The sequence below is a fragment of the Pygocentrus nattereri genome, chromosome 15, assembly GCF_015220715.1.
Source record: "Pygocentrus nattereri isolate fPygNat1 chromosome 15, fPygNat1.pri, whole genome shotgun sequence".
Classification (NCBI taxonomy): Eukaryota; Metazoa; Chordata; class Actinopteri; order Characiformes; family Serrasalmidae; genus Pygocentrus; species Pygocentrus nattereri.
This window is the reverse complement of record NC_051225.1, coordinates 19,783,722-19,806,333: the sequence shown is the minus strand read 5'-3', so window position 1 is coordinate 19,806,333 and position 22,612 is coordinate 19,783,722. Positions and strand designations below refer to the sequence as shown.

At 40.4% G+C, this 22,612-nt stretch overlaps 1 protein-coding gene across 1 annotated transcript in view; it reads right to left on the bottom strand.

Annotated features, from left to right (window-relative positions):
• The window catches only part of LOC108442514 (inactive N-acetylated-alpha-linked acidic dipeptidase-like protein 2), a 352,526-nt gene that overhangs the window by 53,938 nt on the left and 275,976 nt on the right, over positions 1-22,612 (bottom strand). The window contains exon 11 of the mRNA XM_017722591.2: positions 751-849. Coding sequence (XP_017578080.2) covers positions 751-849 — 99 coding nt within the window. The remainder of the gene's footprint in view (positions 1-750; positions 850-22,612) is intronic.

Here is a 22,612-nt window from a genome sequence, read left to right as displayed (position 1 = left end):
TCAGGCTATGAACTGCTATTTGCTTTAAAATAAAAATGAAGGGTTTACAAGTCACAGCCATGCATGATGCACATTTTATACCTGAGCAAACTGGCAAGAATGATAAGATTCAGTGTTGAGCAGCAGTGGGCTAAATAACACTGCACTACACACATACACTAGGGGTGAATAATATTTGTGAAAAGTTACACTGCAATAGTTTTCTGTGATTAATATTAGATTATTTCAAAAACAAAGAAACAACAAAAAAAAGAACCCAAAAATTTTCCAAATAAACTAAACGAAGCCCATAATTTGCTTAGCAGTGCATTCCTATAAAATACAACTTCCAATATACTAAAAACAAATTTGTGAAGCTTTAATAACTGGCTTTCATTTTTTTGAGCAAAATTATTTACGTTTGCTGGATGATGTGAATGCCTTGATTCATCTCAACACCCATAGAACACCTGTGATTTGTCACAGCACAAACACAGAAAAAACATTTAGTGATGGGTATGAGGCTCATTTATGTATTACAGATTATCTATGCTATGATATTAATTAATGTATTGCTGCAATAATGTTTGATGAGTGATATACTGTGCAGCCTTGACATGAACTGCAACACATCCACACACGCCTCCTCATTCTTCTTTACGTTTATAGGTTATGCTCTTGAGCTGAATAAACCAATGAAAAAAAGAGAATTCAACGATCAAATGAATAATTACTGAGGCGCTGGAGTTTTGAGACAGAATATGAACATACCTTAGCAACTGTCTCGTGGAGCCTGAAGCCGGGATCCAAGGTTTCTGTTAACAATGACTCAGAGGGGGGGTGGAAAGCCTCAGAGATGAAGCGGACTCTCTAGATTTAAAAGAGAAAGAGAAATATGGGGAGAAAAATTCAGGAGCCTTTCAAAATGTGACTGATTGCCTTTTAAAACCAAGCTACCACAAAAATATTGTGTTCTATTACCATAATGGGCATTTCAAATGTACTTCTCAGAACAGTAACACCTTTAATCCCCTCATTTCTACCCCACACTCCTTTTCCCTTTCAAAGCGTCACCTAAACAGCTCCTACAGCCATAAGAGGCATCAGTATGATGTATCATTGCCATTTCAAGGGCCACAGAAACTCAGCAACATGTACTTCGCAGCCCAAGCAATACCAACTTGTAATTATGAATGCTTCCGTATCCCAAGTGCCATGTAGGCTCTCCAAACGTTTCCCTGATTTGAAAGTTTAACAGTGTTAACCCCTGTAGAGGATTTTTACTGGGATGCTCCCTCCAGAATGGAGAGAGCCAACATGAGGCAATTTGCCGTCTGATGACAAATCAGAAGGTTTCAGCATGAGTGAGTCACCAAGGCCATGAGTCACCTGTCTGACCAAAAAAAGAAAATGGGAGAGATCTCGGTTTCATTTTCATTTCTTTTTTTGTTCTTTTTCTCTGTCCTGTTTCCTTTTAACATTGCAACATTGTAGGTTGGTTTGATTAATACTGAAATATTTGGAAACAAAAATGGAATTAAAGATATTCCCAGGTAAACTCCTCACAAACAGAGCTAATAATCACTGTCGCAATAGAAATGATATGTTTAGAGAAGGAATTAAGGCTATGTTTCAATATTCTTGTGAGAGTTGCATGATAAAATACTAGAGACGAGCAATCAGAATCAGAACTAGACATTGGACAGATTTATGAAAACCATTTGAGGAGTTTGATGAGAAATGCACCAGGCTTCCTTCGAGACCTGTGAAGCGCCGCCACATCTTTTGAAACTGCCACTTATGCAATGTCAATGGACGTTATTTTGGAGGAATCCACCCAGAGGAAACGAGGCCAATTGTGCTCTCTTGGATGCTCGGCCACGGATGGACATAGCATCACCAGGGATCAAACTTGCTATCTCCTGATGATATGGCCAATGCTTAGACGGTTGCGCCTCTAGGGAGCGCCCATTTTCTGATACTTTTCAGGTAAGATTTCATGCTCAGACATGCAAAACAGTCTACAAGTAACTTCAGAATTTTCACATTGCATAAGAAAACGTATCAAAATGAAGACATGTACAGGTCCACTGCTCATTTTGGATAGTAAAAAAATAATGGCAGTTTTTGTTGTAGACATATGACCCCTGGTTTTCATCATCACCACAGTAAAAACAGGTCATTACCTTTTTTCTACAAGCAGTACATTTCACACCACTCCATACCACTCCAAAACACACCAAGGGCCTAAAGAAAGTAATACATATTGATAACACATCCCAGGCTTTGACACATGTTGAAAATATGAGGGCACCATGAGAAACCCACCAAATGATGGCTTTATCCCCTCCTCTCCCCACCTCTTCCTTTGTACTGGCCATGCAGAGTGGGACAACAAAGACAGACCCGCATAAAAGATTAGAAGCATTAGATGCAGTGCCGCACTGCCCACACCACTCTTCATCTCTCTGAAGAATAGACCTTGATGTTTTGAAGTACAATGGCTCTCCAGGGACTATTACTCAAACATTTGTGAGGAGCCATCTTACATCGCTTGATATACATGATCTCAGACAAACAAAAGCCAGCAGAGAACATTTTCCATAATAATCCCCTTCCTGTAATGATACTGTTCCGGTGGCCTGATTGTTCATCAAAAGTCATTTTCTGCAAAAGTGTGTGTCCTCTTATGGAGCTGTTCTGTTACAAGAGTGCTGAAGCCATGCTCTTCATAGGCCAATTTGAATGAAACTCCACAACTCTACTAAGATCTGAGAGCAGACTAAAGCACTCAAGATGGCTTGTAACTAAATGGCCTAATCTCCTGACCTAGGTGAAGTGTGACTCGGACTGTGCTGAGGTTACTCAGAAGTCTATTCTCAGCCCAGTTAACTTGTACCTCATTTCTGACCAATTAGGTGACATCAGAAACATCATAAACAGCAAAAAAATGCTCCTGGGGGCTGATTCATAATCAGCTTCCATGTCCCAAGAGCACTATGACAGCAGAATGGCCAACATAAAGCACTGTGAAAAAGTATTTGTCCTGTTTCATATATATGACTGTCAACTATTTTTCATTTAAACAAATTTCTGTACAAAACTGACCACAAAAACTATTAACTGTTATAATGTTAGATGGGAAGCACACATGCTGTCAAGTCTACTGATCAATAAAAAAGATTTTTACCAGCAATTTTTTAATAATCAATAATACAATTTAATAGATTTACTACTGCAGCCCTATAAATGACTGCTATAAGCTTATGCCTTCTGACAGCCGGCTCTGATTGCACAGCTGCAGCTGCACAAACACCAAGGAAAACTGCTCCAATTTAATCTCTAGTCAAACAAATGGCATGTTCTTGCTGGAGTGGCCAATCCATGGCCAAATCTGCAACAAGCAATTAAAATCCAACAGCCGAACATTACCGTTTAGAGTCATAATAAAACACATGCTTTGTAATATTGAGCGCCACTCAGCAAAAGAGATGCTAAAATTTACTCATTTATCAATCTTAAGACACTGTGTAAAGATTAAATGGTGGCCATAAATAGGGTAGCCTTCACTAAATCCCATGGGTAATACGGTAAACAGGCTGCTTCCCTGATCCCACATACATCCAATATCATTAAAAATAATAAGGCCAAAAGGGTTCTTCCCTAAGCAACCTTTCAATGTATAGCTCTTTAAAGAAGCATATAGATATTAATTGGTTCCTAAATAGTTCTTGGCTTGGATGTTTGGTTCTATTTAAACCCTTTATTTGGTATACCATCTTTATGTGGGAGTTCTTGAAACTTTTAAAAGCTTCTTCCCACTCACCCCATTCACACATCTCATCCACACAAATGCTTCTTTAAAGAACAATTCATTAAAAGTCTCCTTGGGGAAACAAAAGTGATTTTTTTTTCCATGGCATTGTTCCAAGATCCCTCGTTGGCACCTTTATTTTTAAGACTGAATCTTTCCTGGCTGGCTGAAAAGTGCCAGAAGCACATGTAATAAACAGGGTTGAGGCCAGATAGCTCAAGCTAAGCTGTGTTTAACTTGATTGTACTCTCTGTTTGAGACAGCTGCCAGGGATCTGTAGCAGGGAAACAGCTTCGACTTCACACAGCGATGAGCATTCTTCAGCCTTTTGCAATACATCCTCTGAAATATGAAGAAGCAAACATGCAGAGCACTTAACACACATATAAGACATATTAGCTGCTGTAGGCAGTGGGGTGCCAGAGCTCACCAGAGGGGGTGCGACGCCATGTGTGCAGGGTAGGAGAGGGCCAAGCATCCAGTTGGAGCTGTTGGCAGATAGCGGCAGCATGGCAAAATAATCACGGTCTCGCTGTCGCGGCGAGCGGGACACACACTGTTTATGTAAGCTGGAAAATGAGGCTTTGAATGGAGTAATCAGCGTGAGGCTATATATCAGCCTGCTCCAAAAAGTCTGGCTTTGAAGCGCAGGACAGAGCGCTCAGAGCTGTTTAGCTCAACATCATCTCCCAGCAACCAGAACTAATGCTCTATTGTTGGCAACAAGCAGTATGAATATTCATCCACAATGAGAGAGCAATAGGCAGAGGTGCTAAGCAGTGCGGAGGGTGGTGGGAGGGGAGCAGAGAGGGGGATGAGCTGTCACATCATGCGGCTATCACTAATTTCATCAACCACACACCTCAAAGGACAAGAAAAACCAGCAAAGTGCTGAATACTGAATAGAAATGTACCTTGAAAGCCATTCAAAGGCAAAAGAAATCTCTCTGTCTAACACCGCTGCTCATAAATGGTTTTAATTGGTATGGAACCTTTAAATGATGTGTTCTCACTTACAAAAATGATTCTAAAAAAAATCATCTATTGAAAGGTTCTTTAGAAACCCAAAGTGGTTTTGCAGTTACATTGCTCTAAAGAACAACTTCTTGCACCTTTATTTCAAACAGTGTACCAGTGTGCTTACATTCTTAGGTCAAATACATCTCATTTTAAAACGACATCAGGTCTTGAGACATTAAACAAACAAACAAACAAAAAGAAAAGATAAACAAAACAATCTGCCAAAGTTGAGCAAGTGAATAAATGATGGGGTGGACTTAAGACCATCCTTCAATTTATTTGATTCCCAGTCAGAATGGCTAAAGAGCTTTTCATTTATTATGTGATTAGATATAAGCTCAAATACGAATTAAAGGATAAACCGGAAATAGGACTCCTTACATCCATGCAATACCTAGCAGACCACCAAAACTATCAAAAGCAGATAAGCAGTACTTCGAGCTTTCATCTTTGAGAGAGAGGAGAAAATCAACCTCCATTCTTACTTCAGATGTGGAACAATACACAGGTGTGTCTGTCCATCGTTCTACTGAGAAAAGACATCTTACCACTATGAATCTGAAAGGATGTGCAGCCGTCAAGATGCTGTTACTGAGAAAAGGAAATGGATAAAAAAAGGAGAAGGAAAATTTGGAAATCAAATAAAGAAGCTGCTGGTGTTCTCAGAAAAATGGGCTCTAGACCTCAACATCACTAAATGCTTTTAGGACTATTTGCTTAGATGCAGAAAATGCAACTGAACTTTGCAAGGGTAGAATAAATATTCTTGCAGATTTTTTAGAAGTCTCCCAAAATGAATGAAAGCTCTAATAAAGGTAGAAGGTGCACACAGCAAATACTAATGGCATTGTTATTGAGGCTTATGTCACAAAAAACAAATAATTTGTACTTAGTTTTTTTTGATGAAATATGCAGAAGGTGGTCTCTGACTTTTACACATTATTGTATAATATTTTTACAGATTTAAAGTGTAACAGGAATAGTCTATAACTTCAGCTGTGGATAACACACCATCCAACCTGGGAGATCAGAGTTTGTTCTTCCTTTCAGGCAGGAGCGCCACTGCCACCAAAACATTTTAAGGTTAATCTTGTCACAACACACATCACCACCATTATAAATTGCTAGGTTAAGAATGTCCGTGAGACCCCCAAATTTAATGTTTACAGACAATCCATCCCTGTGCACTTGTGATATTCTGAAGGCCATTAAAAGTTGGCCTTTGAAGACATTTGATTTGGCCTGCCAGAAAGTTACCCTAACACCACCCTTGACTCACTGAAAACGTCCATATTTTATACTATATTTGAAAGTGTACTTTTGAGTGTGTGTCCTCTTATGGAGCTGTTCAGTTACAAGAGTGCTGAAGCCATGCTCTTCATAGGCCAATCTGAATGAAACTCCACAACTCTACTGAGATCTGAAAGTAGACTAAAGCACTCAAGATGGCTTGTGACTAAATGGCCTAATCTCCTGACCTAGGTGAAGTAGCAAATATAGTGTAATGTTATCAGTTGTGGACAAAGTACACAAATCATGTTCTTGAGTTAAAGTAGAGATAACCAAGGTAAAATATTACTCCAGTAAAAGTAGATGTTCCTCCCTTTAGACCTTCACTTGAGTAAAAGTACAAAAGTATTTGCCTTCAAATGTTCTTAAATATCAAAAGTGAAAGTACTAAAAGATTAATTATGTCTCTAATGTCCTGTTATCATTTCTGTAACAGGACTCTTGCTTCATGAACTCATTTTAGGTAAAAATACTCCAGTGTCTCTCTTGGTAAACCAGTCTTTTAATAGAATGTCATTAATTAGTGACGCTGACGTCTATTAAAATGATCATAAGCACAAAACACTGAAGGCAAACAGTTTCCATCAGGTAGAACCGAGCGGCCCTGATTGGGGTTCTTGCTTTGTGCTTCTTTCATTGTGACATGTTATGTTTTTATACACACATAAACCAAAGGAATGACAGATTTCTCAAAATGTAGTGGAGGAAAAAGTCAGATATTTGACCTTGAAATGTAGTGGAGTGAAAATAAAAAGTTGCCCAAAATAGAAATATTTCAGTGAAGTACAGATACACAAAAATACTTAATTACAGCAATGAATTACATTTACTTAGTTACTATCCACTGAACGTTATACAAAAAATAAATAAAAACTAAACACACCAACTCTGCACTTTGGTCCTCGAAGGCAACAAGTTTGGCCACACTTGCACACCAAGAAAATATCCAGGTTTGTTGATATTTGTTGTTGATAGGTTGGTGTGCTCTGGCCTTTAGAGCCCAGTGTACTGACTGATAGATTTAGATGTTCTAGCAGTTTTTTTATTAGCTCAGTCAGGTATGTCAGACATGGGATGGAACTAAATTGTGCAGGATGGTAGAAATTTGGTTGGGTAATACTGATCTAAACACTGTAGACGGATCTGTTCTAGCCAGTCCTGGTGAGTTAAAGTGAGCAATTAGGGAGAGATGCTGAGATGATTTGAGTTAACGATCTCTCTGAGTTTCCCTCTAATCTACACTCAGCAGCCTCTAGCTGATCAATTGGCAGGAATCCACAGATCAGCTGATGTGGGTGGTCTTTCTATCTGCTATTTTAGACCCAGGCAGGGGAGACCCTGATCAATTATGGCTGCGAGAGCTGCAGGCTTCCATTTCAGTGCTCATTACTTGGGATGTTCCTACTGAGGAAGGTTTGTTAGGTGAAGCGCTTTTGTTCTCCTAGTTTATGTTGACCAGTGATGCTATGCCTTTGGTTCACAGTTACCTACTGCTAACTCTATTTCTTACAAAATACAGTCAGAATGAATCTCTGCTCTGGAATGATTTTATATAGAAGCTTTTGACAAGGGTTCTACATAGTATCAAAAAGGTTATTTTATGTCAAGTTGTACAACAGAAGAACACTTTCTGGTGCAATATAGAACCCTTTTCAAAACAGTTCTATATAAAACTATCTAAAGCACATTTTCTTAAATCTAAAGAACCCTTTCAGGATGCAAAGAATCCTTTAATCATGCAAAGTTTCTTTTTGAGTGTTCATGGTTCTACATAGGGCCATTTTCTTTACTAAAGAACCCTTGAAGAATCATCTTTTTTAAGAGTATATAATATGTCACAGTTTCTTGAGTTACTCAGATGTCTACAGAAGTAAAAATAAAAAGTAAAACAAACTAGCCGGTAAAGTAACTCAGCTCCACTCTTGCAGGGCCACTGCCCAGTACAGTTTGGTTATACCCCTACTCAAATACACAGAATAAAATCTCCAATTAATACGGCTGGATGTCCCAGAAGCACCTCAGCACAAAGAGGATTCTTAAATGGTAGAGTGAGCATCACACTGAACATTCTCTCTACCAGTTAAGATGATCTTAACATGAACCCTTTAACTTCCCAGGCTTAACACATACTACGGCTTATTATTCAGTAACTACAGGAACTTCAGTGCAAATTGATTGAATTACTCTTAGGTTATAGAAGTGTGCAATAAACTTTGGGCCTACCAGCAGACCCTTGGTCTGTTGAGGAGTTAAGAGGCTTTTGGGAAACAGATACTTTGAACCATGTGTGTTTGAGCAGGGAAATCAGCAAATGTGCTGCAAGGAAAGCTGAAAAACATAATTAAAAATTTAATCCTCCAACAAAAACTGTTAAACAATTAGGTCACTTGGAGTTTTATTTGGCTCACCATTGGGATAGGACACAAAATCTGTCAACAAAGAGTTTTCACTTTCCCAGTGCTGACCAATCTTGCAATGCCCTGGCTTCATTGTTACCTTAACTCATTGTTTGCTGTTAACTCATTTTATTACAAAACGACATTTTGTTGTACTCATCTACACAAGATGGAATGAGTTTATCGCTGTTGTCAGAACAAAACCTTGTATCTCAAAAATGGTAAATTTACAGGAGAAGGAAAAAAAAAGTTTAACGAAAGTCAATGGGACCAGACTTTATTCCAAGTCTTTTTGGGCTGTTTCTTTTGGTCCATTCTTCATGAAATTTACATACAATATAAAGGACAACAGACATTTTCAAATTATGTCAAAAACTGGAAAATGACACAAATGGAGATCTGAGGTTTTCTTCCGACAACAGCGTTATGCTCTTTTTTTGTATGTCTTTTTTAAACACTTAAAACAAATGAACTATTGCAGATTTGTATTTCTGTAATTCTTTTACCCTTAGTACCCTAAGGTCTATTAACTAGGTATCCATAACGTACAACTTCCAAAGCATTAGGCAATTAGTTCAGTGCCTATAATTTTAGGTAAAATCATGGTATCAAATACCAAGACACTCTAATTTAACTACAATGAGATGTGTAAGAGGTTCTAGGTATTAAGCTGATAAAACTATACATTTTCTCAATTATTTGTAGTAGTAAGGTGATAAATGCAAGTTTACTTTGAAAAACAATATAATGTCACATTTTAAGCATGAAAGTAATGCGTAAACACCTCCAAGCATAGTTATATAGTTATATGCCTAAAAAAGACTACAAAATGAAATTTCTAGGTAATGAACACGTTCATACTATGTAAGGCTCTTTATTCATGTACAGCCTTCTTCTAAACTACTTTATAATAAAGTATAAACTTATAAAGTATAAAGTAAACTTTTTATAAACTGATTTTTATAAACTCATAACTGATTCTTTTTACTCAAATTAATTACCTAAAACATAACAGTTTAATACCTAGAACTTATGGGACTGTAAAAAAAGCGTTGACTGTTTGATTTAGAAACTGAAAATATGGTGACCTGATTTGCATTGGCATTTTGGTTAAGGTAGAAACTCTTTATGCTTACTCTGCTCTATTTGACTAATTGTAAACCTGTGGCATGGTTAAATTAATTCATGAATTGATATTTGATTTTAAATGTACTTAATTTAGCCATTACCAACTTCTACCAGCTAGCAAGGCCTCCTTTAACAAATGAAACAAACCAAAAACCTTCAAGTGATGGGGCAAAACCTCAGAATATATTCTCAGAAACCTGAGAATAAATTCATGAGTACAAATTGCACTTGTGCTCTTATATTTTAGGCAGATAGAAAAAATTAGGTACTTGAGGCATTAATGCATCATTTATGTGAGATGAAACAAGAAGGCAGAGCTAATCCAGGAGTTTCTGGGAGGCACAAAAAAAAACAAAAACAAATGAGAGTTCCATTTGGGACAGTAATCCTTCGGGTCATCTCAAGCCTGTGGATTTCAAAGGCAAACATGCCAAAACGATTAGGATCCAGCCGGTAGCTCTTTTCCTTGCCGCAGAAGCAGAAAGAGTGACTGGGTTAGAAAAATCTACCTCAGCTTTCTGTCTCAGACTGAGCAGATGCTAGCTCTGTCTGGTTGTAGGCTAGGAGGGCTGCGGTCAGTAGGAATGAGCAAATTGATACTGAAGTGCAGATATTTCTGATTCCAATAATTCCTGTTCAGAATTGATCCCCACATTAAAATACGAGAAAACAAGTAGCATTCCTGAGTCAGGACAACAAAAACCCAGCTATAATACAGTGTGAGTGCGCTGCTGCAAGTCGCCCTGCAAAATCTGAAATAATCATTTAAAAGTCAGAGGTGTCATGCAACACCCATCTGTAGCTGGGAGTCCAAGACAGTGCAATTGGCCTCACTCTCCCTGGGTGGGTAGAATGGTCCCCCCTTCTCCCCCCATCACACAGCATGGTGCTAGTCACTGCAGGCATCTGTTAGCTGACGTAACAGATCTGGCGGTTGACCCTTTCTTCCGAGCGCGTCCGGCTGTCCAATAATGTTGAGTGAGCGGCAGTTTGAAAAGAAGTGGTGGCTGGTTTCACAGGTCTCGGAGGAAGCCTGTGTTGGCATTCATCCTCCTAGCGTTGATAGCATCATGTGATTGGGGGAATCCTAACTAGCGGGTGGAATTGGAAACGACTAAATTGGGGAGAAAATTGGGTACAAATCCAAAAAAAGCTTAAGGTGTCAGGTCAGATTTCGCAGACTCGTTTTTGAACCATTTCATACATCTTTATGTAAGAACATCACATGCACAGGCTCAAAAATCGGGTCCAGTTCAATGTTCAGGTCTCAAATACAAAATCAATATTATACTGATTTAAAGACAGTAGTTGATAACTCGCTTACATGCTGGAAGCACAACCTTCACCAAGTTTTGAGCTCTCTTTGAATGCTGTTCCAAAGCAGTTTCAATGATGATTTCCTATTTTTATATGTGCAAGCAAGAAATACTGGTAATGGCATCAGGACGCTAGCTTTGACATTCGGATCCCAAAGAAATTCATTGATAATGTGCATACTTAATAGTCAGGTACAGAGATGTCCTGGCTTAAATGTTTCCATTTTACTATCCCATGAATCCTACCTTCAGGATCACAGTGGAAGGAAAACATGATCACACGTAATTGATCAGCTTGAGCTTTAGAAATTTCATGTGAGCTACAATGCAGTAGACGGCATTATGGAAGATTAGCATGCAGTAATGCATGAGCTAATGAAGATCATAGCAAATAAATAAACAATTCAGTATTCTTTCATTACTGTAAAGGGAATAAGCACCGCATGCTTCTAGCACTGAATGATGGCAGAACATTTTTACACAAAAGCCTCTGTGGTGAACTGTGATACATGTCAAAATGCATGCACCTTGACATTTACCAAATTTTAACCCCTTAAAGAGCCTGAGCCCACAGGCTGACCCAAAGTTTAATTACATACTTCTATAATCTATAGATAGCTCAGCCAGTTTGCACTCAAGTCCCTGTAGTTACTGAATAATAAGCCTGTGATTTTAAGGGGTTAAGAGCCAGAGCTTCTGGGTAACAAGTAACCTCCACATGAGAAGCCATAAATTGCAACCCAAATTCAGCACTGAAGGGCAATAAATTAAACATCTTCTACAAGATTCCAAGCATAAATAAGACACATTATAGCTAAGAAAGTATGCACTGGCCTAAAAAAACAGATTATGCTGAAAGTATATGGAAAAAACAAAAATTCTTACATATCTCATTCTTACATATATATAAAAACCTTGTATCTCCATTGTTGTAATTTTTCAGTTTTTGCCTAATATTTAACTATATTTAACCAATAATTTGAAAATGTCTGTTGTCCTTTCTCTGTACAAATTTCAGGATAAATGGACCAAAAGAAACAGCCCAAAATGACTTAGAAAAAAGTCTGGTTCCATTTGACATTAAAAGTTAAGTAGGATTTTTTCCTTCTCTTATAAAGTTACCATTTTGGAGATACAAGGTTTTCTTCTGACAACAGCGATATGTTCCATATATCTATTATTCTATTTATTCATCAGCCTAGCTGTCTACAGTAACACATTTCTATGCATTTTTCACAGTTACTCTTTATTTTCAGAATTTATTTTTAATTTTATTTATTGGGAAAAAATAGAACATAAAACATGGCCTGTGCAAAAGTTTTTATTTTTAAAAAGTTTTATATTTATATCTCCAAAATGACAACTTTACAGGGGAAGAGAACATACTTTTATTTTTTATGTTAGTCAATGGAACCAGACCTTTTCGCAAGTAATTTTGGACCATTTCTGTTGATACATTCATCATAAAATATCCCAGTACATTAAACTTAACAGAAATTCTGCATTAAAATCAGCAGAAAATGACATATTTATTCACATTATTTTGTTGTAGTTACTCATAAATGCAGGATGAAGATGAAACAGGGTACATGGTTTCCAGTTTCCATCACTGTTGCTTTCTCTGCAATTGTAGCCTCATGCCCTCGTATCTATAGTTCTGTCACAATCAGCACAGTCAGATAGCATTCACTAACATTTGTGGTTTGTTGGGCTTGTGAATGCCACATCAGACTCAACTCACTTTGGTGATAAATTCATGGCATGGCCGTAAATGGAAACTACTTTTAACAACAGAGCCACCAATGAAAGCTACCACGTAAAAGCAAGAATGACACAGTGGCTGTGAACACTTAGCTGAAATTAAACAGTAACAGTGGTTAAGCTGCTTTTGTTTGCATTCAATTTTCAGTATTTTTATTTAACACTGCTTCCAAAAGGTAGAGGTTAATCCGTCATTCAGTTTCCCCAGTGTATTCATTTCCCCACTGGAACACTACCTTCCTAGCTGCACAGGGCCCCAATTTATGGCAAAAGAAAATGAAACAAATATGTTTTCAGATGAGAGGATTTTCAATCTTACAGAAAGAACTGCATCTCCTCTGAGGCATGCGTATCATAAAACAAGGGACTAAAACAAGAGAGGAGAGTTCATTGCTGCTTACGCGTAGTCAGGCATACAGTGGGTAGCTTTGTATTGTCACATTGTACATCTGAGGACTCACTGAGGACTCAAAAATAAGAACAATTCCTCCTATTTATCCCTATTCAAAATAAAACATTGTGATGTTAATAATCTATCTATCTCTGGTTTTGTAAAAAATTAGATATGGCTTTTGGTGAAGGAATTGAACAGCTTGATTTGATTGCTCTTCGATTAAACACTAAACTCTCAAAAGGACCAGTTTTTGTCAATTTGGCAATGAACTGCCTGCAACCTTCATTTGGCTCAATCCCCCTACGTTCATCAGTTGATTCAATGATTATAAATAAACTTCAATAATCACTGGTGTCTTCAAACACTCTTCGCTTGTCTGTTCTAAAGGATACAGTGATACGTTTCTCTCCACAGTCCAGGTTCGCAGGGGTGGGGAGGTGGGCCCATGGAGGAGGAAGAGGACTTCCCTTGGGCAGAGTGGCTGCTATGACTTGATGCCTGGGCACTGCCCTGTGTCCCGAAGGGCACCCCAATGCTGACAGTGCCGCCAAGTGCTCCAGAGAGCACCCCAGAGCCGCCCACGGCGACAGCACCGCCTGATGTCCCGGAGAGCACCACAGAGCCGCCAGCGCCACCTGATGTCCTAGATGGCACCCCAGTGCCAACAGCGCCTCCAGGTGTCCCAGAGGACAATCCAGGGTGGCCTGTGATGCCAGTGCTGCCTGGTGTCCTTGAGGGCACCCCATCTTGGTGGGGTGCCACCAGGTGAAAAGAAAAGAGGTGAAAGGAGCCACCAGGTGCTCCCGAAAGCATTCCAGAGCCTCCTGTGTTGACTGCGCCTAACACGTGTCCCGGAGGACACTCCAGAGCTGTCTGCATTGACAGTACCACCTGGTGTCCAGGAGGGCACCTCAGCACCAAATGCACCATCAGGTGCTCCGGAGAGCACCCCAGAGCCGCCTGTGTCAACGCCCATCGCCAACTGTCCTGGAGGACACTCCAGAGCCACCTGCATTGCCAGCACAGCCTAGCGCCAACAGCACCTCCTGATGCCCTGTCAGGTACCATGGCTCCTATTGCATTGAGCGCACCCCCTGGGATCCTGGAAGACTGTCCAGATTTCCCACTTGCCCCACTGTGGCCCTGTCTCTCTTTCATCACCTCTCCTGCTTGGGCCCAGCCTCCAGATCTTACTTTACCATTGACCCTGGTGGCTGTGGGGAGGACTGAGGCAGTGGAAAGATGGAGCCACCATCACCACTGCCCACACAGGTGTGAGCAGCTCCTCTCCCTTGATTTGGGGCAGCTGTGGAGAGGAGCACTAACATCCTTAGCTGGCAACACAAGTGAGTACACCTCACAGTGAACATATCTAAATTGTGCCCAAATGTGTCGTTGTTCCTCTCTGGTGTCATGTGACATGTAAGTTATGAGGTTTCAGATGTGAATGGGGAAGAGGACTGTTAAATTTCGTGTTTTGGGTACAATTCGCTCAATACTGGCCACTGGATATTCAACATGGCACCTCATGGCAAAAACACTCTAAGGATGTGAGACATAGAATTGTTGCTCTCCATAAAGATGGCCTAGGCTATAAGAAGATTGCTAACACCCTGAAACTGAGTTATAGCATGGTGGCCAAGGTCATATAGTGGTTTTCTAGGACAGGTTCCACTCCGAACAGGGTCGACCAAAGAAGTTGGGTCCACATGTTTAGCATCATATCCAATGGAGAGAACTCTATTACCTAGAATACAGTGGATTCTCATGGCACTAATTTTGAAGTTTTTAAGTTTATAAGCACTCCTATCAGCGATCTCAATCTTCTGATTATTTAATGTTTTTTAACTTGCGTGTGGTCTTATGATTGATAGAGTAGAATATATAAGCCCGGGCTTTAGTCAGACTCACTGCGAAGTATTGCTTCTTTGAGACTACTGAGCATTACCTATCTGTTCTGATTGATTCTGTGTTGTTTGACCTTTTGCTTCGTTTCTTTCATTTTCGACTTCTGCCTCATCCCTTTGCTTGTTTGATCGGATCTGTGTTTTGACTTTTTGCCTGGACTCTGACACTGTTTTGCCCCTTTATTTCTATTAAACCACCTTTGTTTTTCATCCACACGCGTCTTGTTCTCTGTCGCCACATTACAGAATACTGCACCACCATGCAGACGGCGGATCAGGAAGCCTTTCTCATGGAACAGGGACAACTCCTTGGTCGACATCAGCAGGTACTATCCAGAGTAATACAATCCCTGGAATCACTGGCCCATCAACAGGCGAAACAGCAGGGTCAGTTGGTTCAACTGGTTAACACGTGAAGGATATGACCAGCCAGTTCCAGAGAATGTTCCTAACCTATCAGAATTTTACCTCTGCTTTTTCTAACACCGCAACTGAAGCCTCAGCCTTTTCGGTTAGTAAGACCCAGATAAATGTTGATGATGATCTGACTTTGGACCAGCTTATTACCTTGTTAGGTAATAAGTTAGATCACCTCTTGAACTCCAGAAGGAAAAACAAGAATGTAAGACCTTACCGAAGTACACTGCCCCATATGAGAATCCCTAGGGAAGATCGAGAAATTCCTGAACCAATGGTGTGTGACTCCTTGCGGTTATCACAAGAAGAGAGACAGTGCCAAATCACTCTTTGTCTTTGTCTGTATTGTGGTCAAGCTGGTCATAGACTTCGGGACTGACCACCACAAATCAAGGCGCCGACCCCTGAATAGCACGAGGAGTTCACTAATGTGGTGTTTCCACAAAGGCTTGGTTTCTAACTCGGTTATGTTACCTGTTTTGATATACTTTCATCCCAACTCTCTTGTTATCATTTCAGCGCTGATCAACTATATTTTATATAGAGTATAACCCCACTATTTCTTGGTCTGACCATACTGTTACACATTGGTCAAAGTATTGTCTCCAGCACTGCATCCGTACACCTTCTATTTCCCTTGGCTCAGAATCCCCTTTTGAAATACCCCAAAAATACCTAGATCTAAAGGAAGTGTTTAACAAACTGAATGCTACTAAATTGCCCCCTCATAAGCCTTATGATTGTGCCATAGACCTCGTAGAAGACCCAAAGCTAGAATGTATCCTTTGACACAGGAGGAGGAACAGAAAGCCCTGTATGTTTATATAGATGAAGCATTAGAACAAGGGTTCATCAGACTCTTTACTTCTTCAATCGTCTCTAGCTTTTTCTTTATTAAGAAGAAGGATGGTGGACTCCAGCCATAGATTATAGAGCAATTAAATAGATTTCCAAGGCTTACCCCTACCCTCTTTTTCTAGTTCCTGTGGCTCTTGAACAACTTCAAGGAGCCCAGCTTTTTACCTCTGTAGTGCCTACAATTTGATCAGAGTTAAGAAGGGGATGAATAGAAGACAACATTTTTGACCACTAGGAGGCATTATGCGTAGTTTGTGATGCCATTTGGCTCTTTATCACCCCTCTGTTTTCCAGGCATTCATCAGTGACATTCTCAGAGACATGTTGGGATGATTTATAATCGCCTATTTGGATGATATCCTTGTTTATTCTTCCTCCTTTGACACCCATGTGCTACACGTCTGCGTCGTCCTACAAAGGTTTTTAGAGAATAACCTGTTTATTAAGGGGGAAAAGTGTGAATTTCACCTCAGTCAGTCAGTCTCATTTTTAGGGTACATCATCAGTAAGCAAGGGATCGTCACAAGGTGGAGGCGGTATGTGGGCTCAGCCTACTTCAGTGAAGGAGCTGCAGTGGTTTCTAGGTTTTGCTAAATTCTACTGTAGATTCATCAGAAACTTTAGGTCCATAGCATCCCCGCTGACCTCTTTGCTGAAAAGAAATCCAAAAAAGATCATATGGAACTAACAGGCTGAAAGAGCCTTCCAGGAACTCAAGGCAGCCTTCCCTACGGGCCCCCATTCTGATCCACCCTGATCCCACACAACCATTTGTAGTGGAGGTCAACACATCTGAAACAGGGGTAGGTGCAGTTCTGTCTCAGAGGACAGGATCGCCAGTCAAGTTATACCCTGTAGCCTTCTTTTCCCATAAGCTTTCCACCACTGAGAGAAATTAGGGAATTGGTGATCGGGAATTATTGGCCATGAAGCTAGCACTAGAGGAACGGTGACATTGGTCACAGCCATCCTTTCACTGTTCTAACTGACCACAAGAACCTGGAATACCTTTGCACAGCAAAAAGACTCAACGCACGACAAGCTGGATGGTCACTGTTCTTCTCACCTTTTAAGTTCAGTATTACCTATAAGCCAGGGTCTCATAACACTAAAGCTGACACTCTTTTGAGAAAATACCATTTAGACACAAACCTTGTGCAGAAGGAGATTCCAGAATGAATCCTTCCTTCGGAGGTAAAATTTTGTTCTATCAGGTGGAGCATAGATGAAGAAATAGAGAAGGCATTACCTCATACACAAATACCTGACCAATGTCCTCCAGAAAAACTGTATGTTCCACAACATTTAAGAATACCCCTGATCACATGGGTACACTTGTCCTTAAATTCAGGCCATCCCCAAGAGACCTGTACCCACAAACTTTTAGCCCATAGGTATTGGTGGGAATCTATGACAAGAGAGATTCATTCCTTTATTTCTTCCTGCTCAACCTGTGCACAGTGTAAGACCCCTAAACTCTTACCTGCTGGGAATCTACTGACATTACCCATACCCAATCACCCATGGTCTCATATTGAAGTTGAGTTTGTCACAGACTTGCCAGAATCACAAGGGTTCACTACAGTCATGACTGTCATTGAATGGTTCTCCCAAGGAGTTTGCTTTGTGCCTTTTACTAACCTCCCCACTGCTTTTCAGACTGCAGAAGCCCTGTTCCAGGGTATGTTTCAATTCTATGGGATTCTGGAGGACATAGTCTCAGGCCCTCAATTCACCTTGCAGGTATGGGCAGCCTTTTTTGAACACCTAGGGATGTCCCAGAGCCTATCCTCAGGGTATCACCCTAAACTAATGGACAATGTGAGAGGGCAAATCAGGAACTCTGGAAATTCTTGAGAACATATTGCCACGAGAATCCTGCGGATTGGGGCAGATTTTTGACTTGGGCGGAAATTGCTCAGAATTGTTCACAGCTCCATCAAACACTCCTTTTCAGTGTATTCTAGGGTACCAGCCCCATCTTGCACCATGGATGGGAGTTCAGACGGATGTTCCTGCCATAGAAGACTGGATGAAACACAGTGAGCAGCTTTGGGAACAAACACAGTAAATAGGTCAAAAAGGACCTGGTGGACAGGCACCTTCAATCCTGGAGACTGAGTATGGTTTGCTACAAGAGACTTCCGTCTTCCAGAGGGGAGTTGTTGTAAGCTTCTGCCTAAATATAAAGGTCCATTTAAGATATTAAGATATAAAGGTCCATTTAAGATTAAGTTAAATGCATTAATGAGGTGACTTACCATTTAGACTTGCCCCCAAGGTACAGAGTTTATTCATTCCATGTCTCTCTTCTTAAATCTGTGGTTACAGGGCCTTTAGATGAGGTGACACCAGATGTTACACCCCCACCACCGGAGTTGATAGAAGGGATTCCAGTATACGCTGTCTACAGACTGTTGGATTCCCAGAGACATGGCGGGCTCCTGCAATACTTGGTGGACTGGGAGGGATATGGCCCTGAGGAACAATGTTGGGTGACAGCCAAGGATGTGCTTAGATCCAGGTCTCATCCAGGACTTTCACATTTGGCACTCTGAAAGGCCAGCTCCTCGCCCCTGAGGATGTCCACATAAAAGGCTCACTTGTTCTCTGCATACCTGTCTGAGGGACCACAGGGGGAAACCTTTATCAGTCCAGTGTCTCGACAGTTTTGGCCCTTGGTCATAGATCCGGTGGTGGGAGGAGTGGTCGTCCTGGTCGTCCCCGTTCTGTGGCCCACCCAGACTCTTTTGGTGGGATGCTACTGTCATGCATTCGGATCCTCCTATGGACTTCATCGGACTTCATCTCCCAGAAACCTCTGGGAGATCAAGTGACTGAACATCCGCACTCAGACTCCAGCAATGGAGAGAACTCCATTACCCAGGATACAGTGGATTCTCATGTGACTTCGAACTCTTGCAAACACTCCTATCAGCGATCTCAATCTCCTGATTATTAAATGTTTTTCACTGGTGTGTGTGGTCATATGACTGATACAGTACAATATATAAGCCTGGGCTTCAGTTAGACTGTGTGGTATTGTTTCTTTGAGACTACTGAGCGTTACCTATCTGTTCTAATTGATTCTGTGTTGTTTGACCTTTTGCTTCGTTTGTTTCATTTTCGACTTCTGCCTCATCCCCTGGTACCTTTGCTTGTTTGATCAGATCTGTGTTTTGACTTTTTTGGCTGGACTCTGATTACTGTTTATGTTTTGCTCCTTTTTTGATGACTGTTGGTTTATTTCTATTAAACTACCTTTGTTTTTTATCAATATGCATCTGGGATTCTGTCGCCACAATACAAACTGAATTTTAGAAAACTGTATTCAAAACTTTATTGCCAACAATTCTTGCTAAGTTAAGAGAAATGCTTTTTCATGGTTTGAAAAGAAATGTTTTCATGGTTTAGCCCACAGCCTGTGAGGGTACTAATGATTTCAAGAGTTTACCTCATCTTTACTGAGATGGAAAATTGATCATAAACACAAACTTATCAGAAATCAGGAAAATGGCTAAACTACAACAAAGGGCAGCAACAATTATATGTTTTCTTACAACCCCATCAAGAAAGTTGGGATGCTATGCAAAATGTAAATAAAACAGAATGCAATGATGGGAAAATCATTAAATCCTCATATTTAACATATTGAACATACAAGGACAAAGACAACATATCAAATGTGGAAATTCTTAAAGTTCTTATAGGTATTGCTGCCAATTTTTATATCAGTTAGCCCTTAATATTTGGAAGCCCTTACTGATTCTGCACCTTGAATCTGTTAAGCTGACAGGACTGGCACAGTGTCACACCACACCTTCTGCATACAACACCTGTACATTTCACAGCCTAATCAGAAAACCACTACAACATGGGGTCACTTTGATGTGCAAGAGCCAGATGGCAGGATTTAGCTGTTTTGCGATGGTCCTTGCTCAACTGTCAATTCAGTGCAGCGGAGCAGTGCAAGGAGCCGCCATATGATGCCAAGGCATCACGGGCCCGTGGAGTTCTGGCTTCCAGCTGCAGCAACTTCATAATGCTAATGTGATTAGTTTTGCATACACTCAAAGAGAATATCTGACCTCAAAACCTGAACACATTCCCAGCTCATGTCCAGCAAACCCAAATTTATCCAAGTGAACTCTAGATGGGGGGAGGTATCCTCAAGGGCTGCCACTGACAAATCTGAGAACATTTGGGCACCTGCTTAAGTTGGTGATTAGTTCTGACCCGCAGTTCGAGGGCTGTAGCCTGAGACGTTGAACTGCCATCTGGTGAGGGGGAAAGTTGGTAGCAAAAGTTGAAGCATGCCAAGAAAGAGCTCCTTCATCTGACACAATGCATTAGGCTGTAGCTTTTCATGCATAAAACAAGCCGGAGCGTTGTGAGCAGCAGCTATTTGGGAAAAATATGGAAAATGCACTACAAAGATAGACTGTAGAAAAATAACAATACTGAGCTCCTATTTGTTTCATTTTTTATGCTTAATTCTACTTGCAAACCTAAACTTTTGCTATAATTCCACTACTCGATGCAGCCCAGAAGAGGAAGGATTCCCTTTTTAGTCTTGGTTCATCTTTGTGCCTTTTCCTCATGCCCTTAGGGAATTTTTCTTTTCCTCATGCGCTCAGGGAATTTTTTTCCAAGCTAGCTCATTGAGTCTGGATTTTTATAAAGCTGCTTGTGACAGTGGCTCTTACTTGTCAAAGCTGCACACGGACAATGACAATTACATTATTCATCAGTTTCATCTTTGTTATTTCCGTAAGATCAAATTCATATTTGGTAGGAGTGTGTTCAGCAATTTTTATGGGATGGTGGGGTTTACCCAATTTATGCTACCAGGCTGGGATGGTGGGGTTTACCCCACACTGCTACCAGGCTGGGAGATTAAAGGCTAGCACATGTTCACGTAAAGTGCCAGTGAATCTTTTCAAACTGCTGCTAATGCAATGTCATTGGGCAGCTTAACACACTTGGAGGTGAGCACTAAGTGCCAATTGTGTTATGCCAGCTAACAGATGCCCACCTTTGCTAGCAGCTCTTGGACATTTGGTCACAGATGGCTGTGGCATGAAATAATAATGCTTAATTTGTAGATATATCATTAAAATCAATATCAATTATAGCAGTAATAACCATAAAAATACAAAATATCAATGATAACAGAGCGATGGGAAACCCTGTACTAGAAATGTAGGTAAATCAATTTGAAAAAAGCCTCTGACCCAATCATCTGGCCATAACATTTTGGCCATTGTCAAAGTTTCTCAGGTTTTCCTGCCTGCCCACTTTTCCCGCAATCAACATTTCCTCTCTGAGATTCAACTACATGGTTGACCATCTAATATATACCAGACCTCGACATGCACCACTATTATAAGATGTTATTCACTTCATCTGTGAGTGATCATATGTTTTGACTCACTAGTATTTCACTGTTGTCAGAAAAAAAAACTCATATCTTCAAAAAGGTCATTTTACAGAAGAAAGAATTTTTAATGTAAGGCAGTGAACCAGACTTTTTTCCCAAGTCATTTTGGGTACTTGTTTGATCCATCTGTCATGAAATTTACATACAATGTAAAGGGTAACAGGTGTTTTCAAATTATATACAAGGTTTTCTTCAGACACCAGCAATATTTGATTTAAATGTTCAATGCAACAATAATGTGGTAACTGGTAAAAATCACAAACACTTGCAAATATTGCAAGGGCTGGTTGAATTTGTGCAAATTTATGACTGCAAATTTCTGGAGGGACTGATACCTAAAACTGAACTGAATTTTCCAAACAGGGTTCAAGTATACTTTCACTCAGACACACGCACACAGATTCACACCAATACACCCCATGCCCAACACACATACATTTGCTTCAGCCCTCACCAAAAACTAACACCCTCTCACCACAAAAAGAAGCAAAGGCATTAAAAAAAAGGGTATAGCGCTGAAAGCCTAGAAGCCAGAGTGTCATTTTGAATCCACTAGTTGAGAGAGGGAAGGCTCCTGGAGCTGTTTGATGCTGGCAAAAGCAGCAGAGGGGAGGCTGTTCCCCAACGTACAGCCTCACTCTACTCTAATGCAGCCTGATGGGTCGAATGCCAGGAAAAGGTTACTTTCACAGTTTAAGGCACACTAGTATTGCCCAGTGCATGCTTAGCCAGGCATGTGTGCTGGATGAGACAAATGCACAAACCAGCACGCAGGAAGTGTCACCACAACACAAGAAGAGAAAGAGAGAATGAGGTTTAAATATGCTTAGGCCATTAGTTTATGAAGTTGTCTCTTGCACAGCAAATAGATGAAAGTTTAAAGGAAGCCAAA